The 12,550-nt window shown below is 42.6% G+C and overlaps 1 protein-coding gene across 1 annotated transcript in view; it reads left to right on the plus strand.

Moving 5' to 3' along the window:
- The window catches only part of lrp1bb (low density lipoprotein receptor-related protein 1Bb), a 634,358-nt gene that overhangs the window by 481,907 nt on the left and 139,901 nt on the right, over positions 1-12,550 (plus strand). The window contains exons 53-54 of the mRNA XM_080786185.1: positions 5,518-5,637; positions 8,600-8,728. Coding sequence (XP_080642311.1) covers positions 5,518-5,637; positions 8,600-8,728 — 249 coding nt within the window. The remainder of the gene's footprint in view (positions 1-5,517; positions 5,638-8,599; positions 8,729-12,550) is intronic.

Raw genomic sequence — 12,550 nt, forward strand, 5'->3', positions numbered from 1 at the left:
ACACACTATCATCTATAACTTGCTGCCTGCCTTTGAGCTGTCATCCCTTAGAGTATATATATGAATAGAGAGGGCATCCGAGTTCTCCTTCCATCCACTTGCATTAAGTTGCTCAAAAGCAGCATGAGGCGATTTCATTTCACTCCTCCTTCCGTGTATAGGAACAGAGTGCATTCTGGGATGGGATTTGCCCCAAACACATGAACGCGCTGCCGTTGAACGTGCACGAACGAGCACGAACGCGCACGAGCGTGCTGGCCGTCGTGAACGTGCACAATGATAGTCAACGGACCAGCTGCGTTCATGTGTTTGGGGCCAGGCTGCAATACCTTCATTCGGCCACTATGTCCATTTCGCCTCAGGGTTTCCTCTGGGTGCCGTCTCTATTCATATATACTGTCATATAGTGTCATCCCCATGGTTTCTCTTGCCGATTAACCCAGTCTGACCTGAGATCAGATTCATACCAGGTTTCCACTGGACACACACTGGTCTGATTAACCCATTCTGACCTGAGATCAGATTCTAAAAATGTCAGTCGCTCTTCGATTTTTCAAAAATAGCAGACCTACAAGCTCATAGCGCGCCACTCGGTGGCGCGCTATGAGCTTGTAGATCTGCTATTTTTCAATAGCTAAAGCATAACATGATGCTAACACCAAGATGGGTTCCCGTTCAGAATGGGTTAAAAGTGTCTGAAAGACATGGGATAACTAAATATCTCTCTATCTACAGTAGTTTATAACTTTATATGTAACCAGAGGAGTTATTTAAAGTAACTACGTGCTGTAGTATTATGTGCTCAAGTATTGCACCTGAAGCACAATCACAATGTCTAGGTAGTTTTACTTTATTTGAGTACCAGTATTTTCAGTGTTTTGATACATTTCGATACTTAGTTCCCCTCCAGTATACAGTATATCAGATTCAGAGCCACATTATTGTACTTTTTTACTCGGCTGCAGCTTTAGTTCATTTATATATTTAGATTATTAATAGAAAACATACATTAAAGGGACACTTCACCCTTTTTGCAAAATAATATATGTTAATGACGTTTAGAAGCTTTAGATCACTTTCCTGTGGGTATTTGTGTGTGTAATATGTGGTTTTAGATATTTTAGATTGTAGCAGTGAGCCTGTTGTCTCTGATGTCATGGACACTGGTCTCACTACCTTCCTGGACTACAATTCCCATAATTCTTTGGTGCACTGCTCCTCCTTGTGGATAGGGGGAGAGCTGTCTTACTGAGATGTAGTCCAGGAAGGAAGTGAGCCCAGTGTCCATGACATCAGAGACAACAGGCTCACTGCTACAATCTAAAATATCTAAAACCACATATTACACACATAAAGACCCCCAGGAAAGTGATCTAAAGCTTCTAAATATCATTAACATATATTTTTTTGTGTCCCTTTAACCACTTAAGTCTTATTTACACCTTGGCTATTTGGTACTTTTACTTAAGTACATTTTGATGCCAATACTTGTGTAATTTTACTTAATTCTGAATACAGGGTTTTTACTAGTATTTCTACATTGTAGAAACTGCAGGCCTTCTATTCCTGGAAAGATAACAATGCTATAATGGAAGCCATTGTTCTAGCATCAATTGCATCAATCAATTGTTCTTTTTGGATTTTCTTTTTTTGGAAATTCATTGGTATAAAAATGTGTGGGAACCCTGGTTAAACAATGGAGAGTGACTCATTACTTTTCCTCTTGCAGCTACTAGATCACTCAGACACTCTCTTTGTGGTCTCGTGGCTCATGGCAGCCACTAGATCACTCTCATTTAACCCATTCTGACCTGAGATCAGATTCATACGAGGTTTTCCACTGGACACACACTGGTCTGATTAACCCATTCTGACCTGAGATCAGATTCTAAAAAATGTCAGTCGTTCTTCGATTTAAAAAAAAATAGCAGACCTACAAGCTCATAGCGCGCTATGAGCTTGTAGATCTGCTATTTTTCAATAGCTAAAGCACGACATGATGCTAACACCAAAACGGGTTCCCGTTCAGAATGGGTTAAAAGAGCCTCATGGTGGGAGAGTCCATACCACCCGACAGAGACTAAACGATGCCACCGCCAACCCGTTGTTAAAGAGATCTGCAGCAGAACACTCATAATAACACCAATAAACAACATAATGAAACGGACACAATTCAGACTTTCCAAAGTATCAAGATTTTTAGTATTTGAATACGGTGCCAGCATCCAAGCGTTATACAAATGGAACACCACGTACTGACTCAAAGAACAGTGGGAGGCGGCCTTTTTTCCGACAGCATTCTAGCCGACGGGGCAACGGTCCGCTCCGCAGCGGGGGGACATTCGCTGCGATGCGAAAAAGCGATGGTCCGACATGCGCTGCTCCCGTGCTTGCGGTTAGGGTTAGGTTAGGATTGAGGTTTCGGATCAATATGCTGTCGGAAAAAAGACCTGCACCCAAGAACAGTACACAAGTAGGAGAGCTTATATACAGATATGCCACACTTTCAGATATGCCACACTTTCAGCCCGTCCCCAGGAAACCACAGGTCATTATGTCAACAAAGATAGGATAACAAAGGAAAGTGGTCGCCGTGCATTCAAATTTTAAAGCACCATCTGAATGGAACGACTTATTACTCAAGGTCACTTGGATCAATCAATTCTTTCAATGTATTTAAATAATCGATTTTCACTCATCTTCTAACAGCGTGCTCATGCTTCTAATCTCGTTAAAGTGCTGCCTCTTTTTCCAACATGCATGTTCATATTTATACCCTGCTTGTTATTATTATTTAATTTGCATGTCGGTACCACATGTATGTACTATTTTCATGGTTTTATTGTGCTTTGAGTATGCTGTTTTTTTTCCACATGAACCCTGCTATTTATGGGTTGAATCGGTGGAGTGGGAGTGGATATCTTTGGGAGAGCTTTTGCTCTGTTTTGTCCTGTGTGTATATATGGATATACTGTTGTATTGTTTGTATACTGTATGTATTGTATGTACAGTACTGATCATTTGTGTTGAGATGACGCATCTCAAGGGGATTATCCTTTCGATAAACGTATATAATGATAGCCAGCTGACCTAATTATTGCCTCAAGGCACCAGAAAACAGGATTGGCACAGAAATAATTAACACATCTTTGAGTTTCTCAGATGAATAACATAAACTTAATAACGTTTCTTATTGTATTCGAAATTTGCCTCGACACCATCCACTGTCATCACTTCAACAGTCAACCTTTACCTGCTTATTATTCCTTAGTTTGGCTGGTTTCAAGATTGCGACGATGTTAAGAAATGCATTTTCATGACATTGAAGTTGTTCGTTCATCTACGTACGCTCTCTGATTTCACATACACTATGTTGTATCGTTGAGTACTTTTTTCTTCTCTTTTTCTTAATAATTAGCATTTCCCTAATCAACATAAGTAATGGAAATCTTATGTTATTTGCATAACATCTGATTTGTTTCGTAAATTGGCCATGAATGATGTTAGATAAGCGGCATAACACATGGAACATAATTTCCATCCTTTTATCCGGGAGCTTCATTTGTGCCTCGTGTGTGAAATGATAATATCAAACCGCTTCAAATGTGCTTATTTCTGAGCCAATTTGAATTATGCCGCCATTCCTTTAGAAGTTTCTGAATTGCTTTTTTGCGGGACAAAATAGACAATATCCCCATTCCGCTGGGTTAATTATCATATAAAAAGCCAGAGCCATTGATAATCTGACAGCGGCTGCAAAGTGGTTTTGAGGAAAATGTCATTACGTCTCAGAAAAATTCACAATTCCACATCTGATTAAATGAAATGCTCATCTGTCATCATCGCACACAATTGTGTGTGATGTGCTCAGCGAAACACACCGGGGGAAGATTGGAGATATGAAAAAAAGACTCTCACTGTGATACATTTAATGCGTAGCCACTATTTCCACACAAGGGGGCTTTGAAACGGTTATTTGAAATGCAAATCCCCTGTAACGTTTTCCACGTCGCACGGAATATCTGAATAACCCTTTCTGGGCGGGAACCCCCTTTTGGTGTTTTATTAAAGCATTATGTTATGCTTTAGCTATTGAAAAATAGCAGATCTACAAGCTCACAACGTGTACTGTACGTAGGTCTGCTATTTTTGAAAAATCGTGAAAATGTAGTGCAAATCTTTGAATATATATTCTTTCAGAGCAGAACATTTTTAACTCAAATCGTTGCTATTGGGCAGGCCCCTGAACAACATATTTTCAGATGAGGGGGCGGAGGCATGGAGGCATATTACATAATAATTTCTGGGGGTCCTTGACATGAAATATTGAGCATACCACTGATATTCTTTTCAGAAAACTGTCCAAATTTAAATGTTATAAATTTCGAGGTCAGGAGGCCTAAATGGGATAATCATGATTTCCGGATTGAGTCAACTCGGCGCTGATCCCCATCATTATCCCGGGGTCCTGCGTATCAAAGCGAGGTAGAGGCTGGTTTCATGTACAAAGAGAGGAGAAGGGGAAAGGGGGGACGACGACAATGTCGTCTAGAAACCATCTCCTACCATCCCCACAGGATCTGTAATTCCATGTATTGTGGTTTGACCTCCAGCACGCCACCCATCGTCCCTCCCCTTCCTTTTCTCCCAGCATCTCATCAAAAAGCTCCTGGAGACTCTGCAGGAGCTCGCCCTGACATCTGAGAGAGAGAGAGTGACCGGCACCGCAGTCCACCTCCCCCCTCCCTCCCTCCTTCCCCTTGGGAGAAGTGGGGAGGTTCACTGACCGCACCGCACCAACCCCATCATAGCACAGATTATATGAACACATCCTCTCTTTTCTTTTGTTCTCCTCAGAACCTCACCTCTGGTTCGTAAAACCCCACGACGACAAACCTCCGCTAAACTGACAGCCTTTTGTTCGTCGTTGTTTGACTGCGTCAGAATGCGAGGGGGAAAAAAACACACAAAAAGGAAATAACTGCAGCGATCAATGTTTATGGAAAGTGTTTGGGGAAGAAAGGAGGAGGATGCTAGTGTAATGTATGCATGTTTCCTCTCGTGTGAGGAACGGTTTGCGTGGTTTATTATTTGGCAGCTTGGTCACCTTGGCGCACCTCAAAGCACACGACTGCAACGCAAACAACCTTGCTGTGGGCGGGGCTAATGAGCAGAGGTAGAAGAAGTACTCTGATGTTGTTCTTGAGTAAAAGTAGCATAATTCCACAATATACAAATACTCTGTTACAAGTAAAGGCCTTTTTTTAAATCAGGCCTGTATTTGACTTGATTACAGGTGCAAAAGTATTGTCATCAAGATATACGTGAGAGGCACAAAGATATCATTGATAGATTGGATATTTGCGATTGAGTGAAGCCGTATACTGGCTGCATATACTGTGAACGCCGCAAAGCAAAAGGCTTGTATGTGGCACATGCACAAACTGATAAACGAGAGCTCGCTGCACCTGCCTTGTTGTTTAATTTGGCATTGATTGAAACCCCCCTCCTCTCCAGACTCCTCGTGCCTGTGGAACCAGTTCGCCTGCTCCAAGAACAAGTGCATCGCCAAGCAGTGGCTGTGTGACGGCGAGAACGACTGTGAGGACGGACTCGACGAGAGCGTGCAGATCTGTGGTGAGTAGAGTGGCCTTTCTTTTTTTTAAACTTTGTTTTTATTTTTATTTTTCATTAAACGGATGGGTCACATTGGGCATCACAGTACATATCGTAATTGTTACAAGTCTTTTGTTACATTTCTTGTCTTTAACTTTCACAGTGTAACGGGTCTTTACAGTTCCAGGAGAGTATAAGGGAACCCTCTTTGAGTAGTTTCAGAATGTCTCAGTTCGTTCGTTTCCAGGTATAGGTTTCATGGTAATCACACATCGGTAGAATAAGACAATAAAAAAAGTAAGTAAATTACATCAAAAATAAAATAAAATACGAAACAAGATGAAGGGCAAACAAAAGACAAAGTAAAAACATGAGCGCAACAGATACATTTATGGTGAGTGGCCTTTCACATGTCACCGGGGGGAGATGGGGAGGGGGGAGGGGGAGAGCTGGGAAAAAGGTCACCTCATTGCTTGTGACGTCTGCATGTTTTCTAGCAGTCAGTCAGTCAGGGGGCGCCGCCGTGTGAACGAGAACAGGGTGATAACGACACGACCAATGTTACTGATGATCTGAGTGGGTGTGCTGAGGCAAATAGATTTCCAGTGGCGTGCACAGATAGACACTAGGGGGTGCCCTTTTGGAAATTTTGCTCTTAAAAAAAAAGAGAAAAAAAATACGTTTTCTCTTTTTCCTTAATTTGTAGTGTGGACCATGGTGACATTGATCAAATCTTGATATAAAAAACGCTTCTACTATATAATTTAGGCCCCCCACAATCTAAAGCTATGTTTCTATGTCAGTGGTTCTTCGATAAATAAATAAAATAGCAGACCTGTACAAGCTCGTGCTATGAGCTTGTATAGATCTCCTAAAGCACCAAAATGGGTTCCCGCCCCCAAAATGCGCTGCACAAGAAGGTGCCCTTTTTTTTTCACTTGAGCACCGTCCTGCCCCTCTATAAATGTCTGTGCACGCCACTGTAGATTTCTCATCATCGAGGCCCGAGAGGCAACGGCTATTTCAGTCGGCAAATGAGATGCATCAGTAATGAATTCCCCACATTAAAAAAGTAGCCAATAACAATAGAAGGAAGGTTGTTGCGGTGAACAGTGGTTGTATAACCCATTCTGACCTGAGATCAGATTCATACGAGGTTTCCACTGGACACACACTGGTCTGATTAACCCATTCTGACCTGAGATCAGATTCAAAAAAATGTCAGTCGTTCTTCGGTTTTTCAAAAATAGCAGACCTACAAGCTCGTAGCGCGCCACTCGGTGGCGCGCTATGAGCTTGTAGGTCTGCTATTTTTCAATAGCTAAAGCATAACATGATGCTAACACCAAAAGGGGTTCCCGGTCAGAATGGGATAATTGGATTGTAATGGAATGTCAAGGAAATATTAATGAAATAGCCTGCAGTTTTCTTTTTTTTTTCATGCACATTTCCAATCAAGGAAGTGAATTTTAGCTAGACGTTAATTAATTGAACTACTGTATTTACCTTTGCGTTCCTAACAGTCATGGCCATTTTTCTTCTACTGGTCTGCTTGTGCCTTGAAGGCCTGCATGCATATTTTGTTTTAAGTACTATACTGTAATATATGCTGGGTTGAGGAGGGACACTTTGCGAGGTACAGTATAGCACTAAGCAGGTCTGTCTTCGTTTTGTTTCGGTGCACGATAACACAGCGCAACCAACTATAACTCAGGCTTTAACCCATTCTGACCTGAGATCAGATTCATACGAGGTTTCCACTGGACACACACTGGTCTGATTAACCCATTCTGACCTGAGATCAGATTCTAAAAATGTCAGTCGTTCTTTGATTTTTCAAAAAATAGCAGACCTGCAAGCTCGTAGCGCGCCACTCGGTGGCGCGCTATGAGCTTGTAGATCTGCTATTTTTCAATAGCTAAAGCATAACATGATGCTAACACCAGAATGGATTCCCGTTCAGAATGGGTTAAATACTAGACCAGGGGTATGCAACTTTGACCATGGAGAGGGCCACTATATTTCCACACTCACTCCCTAGGGCCATATATTACTGTCGTAGAAACATTTTTTGCTACAGTATATTCAAACTGAAATCTTGAATTTTTGCTATTTTTTTAAATCTGAATTGGAAACCTGAAAATTAACATTTCTTTATGTAATTTCAAATGCCTTTAATTATACTTGTGTTGAAGCAATGAGCTACTCATTTAGACTGAAGTAATAACAGCGGGTCATGTTTATATGTTGTGGAATAGTAACGGCTGAAACCTGAAACCAAAATTACATCAGTATTCTATTCTGACATTAACCTGAGGGCCACATTAAGTGAAGGTGGTGGGGGCCGCATATGTGGCCCCCGGGCCTGCCAGTTGCCCACACCTGTACTAGACGGTATAGAGGTTTCAGTTTGCCTGAACAGTGACGTTATGGCAAACAACGTTAAATAGTCTCTGAGGGTAGATACCCTCACAAAAACATGCAGTAATCCTGGTCTCTAAACTGCCTCCCCCTGGCCAGCCGAGGCGCATGGTGGAGGGGAAAGGAACTGGTTGGAATAACGTGTTCCTTCCACGCGCTACGTCCAACCAGGGAAACTCCCCCCTGTCAGGTGTAAAGGAGCAACTTGGACACTCAAGCATGAAGGAAGCATGAGTTAAGTCCGTTGCTCTCCCCAGGTTGGTGGAGGATGTGTAGAGCCCAGGATCACAGTAGATGATTGACACAGGGGTGAAAAATGGGTTACAAAATCGTGGGATAAAAAAAAGAAAATAGTCTCTGACACATACTGTACCGTTACATTGTTGGGCCATAACAACAGGAACATTATAGCAGGCATCGTGCACTGTTAAATCTCAGTGCACAATCTGTGCTACAATCCTGCTCTTTGTATACATGTGTACATTGTGTACATGTGGTGAATGTTGATGCTATGCAGCCTGTTGGTATAAGTGTATTGCTGTTGTCCCCTCTCGTCCCATAGGCTCAGTGACATGTGCACCAGGGCTGTTCAGCTGTCCAGGGTCGTACGCCTGTGTGCCCAAACGCTGGCTCTGTGACGGGGAGAGGGACTGTCCTGACGGCTCTGATGAACTGGCTGCAGCCGGCTGTGGTAAATAATAAATATCTCATTTTTGTTTTTTACATTGAGCTAGTCTTTTACAACGTACCGCCGTCCGTCTGGGCCGTGGGACGGTAACTACACAGAGCCCTATATAGGTTTCTTTTTTTTTTTTCACTTCATTTTTATTGAAGGAAGAACAGACAAAAACAACAACTAACAAGACAATACGGAAAGAAAAAGACAAAAAGTAAAAGAAAAACGGCTGCATTTTTCATATTACAACAAACATTCAATGAAATTCTATTGCAATATCGCTAGGCTGAGAGAAAAGATTCCACTTTTCCCATTTTTTTTAATAGAATTTATCCTCTTGTAGTCTCGGTATGAATGTTAGTTTTTCCATAGAATACAGTTCCTCAATAATGTCCATCCATTGATCTTTCGTTGGTGGGTCCTGTTGGTACCAGCGTCGTGTGATTGCTTTTTTTACTTGATGCTAAGAGGATCTTGATTAAATATTTATCATGTATTAGAAACTCTTCAGGGATATTTTCTAGGTCCTTTTTTAAACTAGCTCCTCGCTACTCGCCTCTACACACTTCCACTCGGTTTGAGTATAGATATATAAATAATAGAGACGTATGGCACCAGGATTCCCCTAACCATCCAGTGCCGTCTCTAATATGTATCTATGCTCAAACCGAGTGGAAGTGTGTAGGGCGAGTGGCAAGGAGCTATAGTTTCAAAAAGGGGGCTAGTCTTGCGGGGAACATGACTAGAGATCCCATAGCAGCCCATGGCGAAAATGCTATACATCTCAGATTTATAGAACACTTCTCGAAGTACCCAAAGGCGCTTTACATGAGAGTACAACAACCAAAAGAATCATCTTTATTAGGAAAAAACACTATAAAAGTCTATAGGGGGGAAACAATATGCTTATTCATTCTCTGCATGCTGTTTTTCGATCACTGACCAACCAACCCACTGTAGAGAAAACATGGTTAATTGCATAATACCATAATGGGATAGGAAGTATTTCACATCTGTACTCGGGTCGAAGAAAAGTTAAATGTGTACAGTATTTCCTTTATGATGGGCGAGTGTTGCCCATTTCAACTTGAAGGACGTTAACGTCAGCCTGTCCACCAGAGTGGCAGTGAAACGTGGCGCCAGGCAGCAGTGCGTTCTCACTGGGTGCAGTCAGTGTGAAGCCTTCTCTCTATGCATGGTGTACTGTATGCAGAGAAAGGAGGTGCCATCACAGGGTTCATACAGTGTGAAGCCTTCCTCTATGCCTGTTGTATGCAGAGCAGGAGGTGCCATCACAGGGTTCAGTGTGAAGCCTTCCTCTATGCATGGTGTATGCAGAGCAGGAGGCCCCATCACAGGGTTCAGTGTGAAGACTTCCTCTATGCATGGTGTATGCAGAGCAGGAGGTGCCATCACAGGGTTCCTACAGTGTGAAGCCTTCCTCTATGCATGGTGTATGCAGAGCAGGAGGTGCCATCACAGGGTTCAGTGTGAAGCCTTCCTCTATGCATGGTGTATGCAGAGCAGGAGGTGCCATCACAGGGTTCATACAGTGTGAAGCCTTCCTCTATGCATGGTGTATGCAGAGCAGGAGGTGCCATCACAGGGTTCCTACGCAGCGGGTGGGCCCCAGTGTGTGGACGGATCACTGGTCCACATTTACATAACGTTGATGTGATCCAAATCTATGCAGATTATTCCGTCTCCTGCGCGCAGTGCAGCCTTTTACTCACGGAACTCGGATCAAATCGTCAAACGAGGGCTTTGCAGAGCAAATGTAAATTAGGATTCAGCAGCTAGTGCACTGTCAGAGATACATATATATATATTTTGTAATAACCCATTTTGACCTGAGATCAGATTCATACGAGGTTTCCACTGGACACACACTGGTCTGATTAACCCATTCTGACCTGAGATCAGATTCTAAAAATATCAGTCGTTCTTCGATTTTTTTCAAAAATAGCAGACCTACAAGCTCGTAGCGCGCCACTCGGTGGCGCGATATGAGCTTGTAGATCTGCTATTTTTCAATAGCTAAAGCATAACATGATGCTAAGACAAAATGGGTTCCCGTTCAGAATGGGATAAAGAGTGATAACGTAATCTAAAGTGATCTGCTGGTTGAAGCTGTATATAAAAAAAAATGCCCTCCCGTTCAAATAAATGGTAAATGGTGCATTTTATATAGCGCCTTTTATCCAAGGCGCTTTACATAGATTGTGCATTACATTCACCCATCCACAGTACACACACATTCACACACCGATTGCGGCGGAAGCCATGCAAGGTATACCAACCAGCACATCGGGAGCAATTTGGGGTTCAGTGTCTTTGCCCAAGGTACACTTCGACATGTAGACAGGAGGAGGAGGAGCCGGGTTTCGAACCGCCGACCCATGGATCATTGGACGACCTTCTCTATACCTCCTGAGCCACAGTGGCCCCAAGTGTGTTAACCTGTGGGTTTTGGGACCCCAGAGGCAGGGGTCCATTTGGTTCCTATAACATTTAGCTGGGGACCCCTCAAGAACCCCTGGGGGTCCCCAGGCGCCACTAATTTAAGAGCCAGCGATTCTAAACCATTCGTCACGTTGGACAGAAGCAGTGAAGCAGAACCCCAGTTTAAAAAATGGCCATTTGCATAATAATAATAATAATAATAATGAGTCATGAAACGCACATAAATTACTTTGTTTATGCCTCTATCTGCATCATCATCCCCCATAAAAACATATTAGGCTAATCAAGTGTGGTCTTTATCCCATTCTGAACGGGAATCCATTTTGGTGTTAGCATCATGTTATGCTTTAGCTATTGAAAAATAGCAGATCTACAAGCTCGTAGCGCGCCACCGAGTGGCGCGCTACGAGCTTGTAGGTCTGCTATTTTTGAAAGATCGAAGAACGACGGACATTTTTAGAATCTGATCTCAGGTCAGAATGGGTTCATCAGACCAGTGTGTAGTCCAGTGGAAACCTCGTATGAATCTGATCTCAGGTCAGAATGGGTTATTGTCTCATTTACAGCCCAGCTAAACGGGGCTCAGAGGGATGATCTGGTTGAACCGCCGTTGATAAAACACATCGCATGCCAAGTGTGGGCAGAGCTGAATGAATCATTATGTCTCTAGCAGTGTTTTCATAATTCATTTTTCGCCCACCGCTGCACTATAGAGCGTTGCAGTCCCCGTTCCCCGTTCATTTTCCTCATAGACGTTTCAAAAAGTATTTATTTAAAGACCTTTTAAGCGTCGTACAAAGCCAACTCAAAACGGCAGGTTATTTGTTATTGTTATGATTTGTCACGACTCAAGTTGGCTTTGTACGACACTTAAAAAGGTCTTTAAATAAATACTTTTTGAAATGTCCATGGGGAAAAATGCATTGGGAATTATTATCCTGGTTCAGGTATAGGACTAGGACTGAACAAGCAGGCCCCGTCTCAGTTCCGTGATGTGATGCCTCTTGGAACTATGACTGGTGGCCTTCTGTTGGCATTGTTTCTTTATTGTCTATGTACCGTGTGATCTGTTTGTTTCCATATGTTTTATGTATATCCTGATGACTGCTGTGCACAAAACACATTTCCGAAAGGACAAATAAATTATCTATCTATAGGGCCTATAGAGCGCAGCAGTCCCGCCCCCTCTCAGAAAAGCGAGTGGCCCAGGAAATGAAACCCCAATGCATTCTTTCATCGGCACTTCGAATATAATTTATTTAAAGACGGTTACGCCGCGGACAAAGCCAATTCGGATCATGACAAATCATGACAATGAACACAATGTTTTGGGACGATCAAATCATTAGAAAGAAGAAAATAAAGGCAGGAGAC

Source organism: Protomyctophum bolini (assembly GCF_963924005.1).
Source record: "Protomyctophum bolini genome assembly, chromosome: 16".
NCBI classification, from domain to species: Eukaryota; Metazoa; Chordata; class Actinopteri; order Myctophiformes; family Myctophidae; genus Protomyctophum; species Protomyctophum bolini.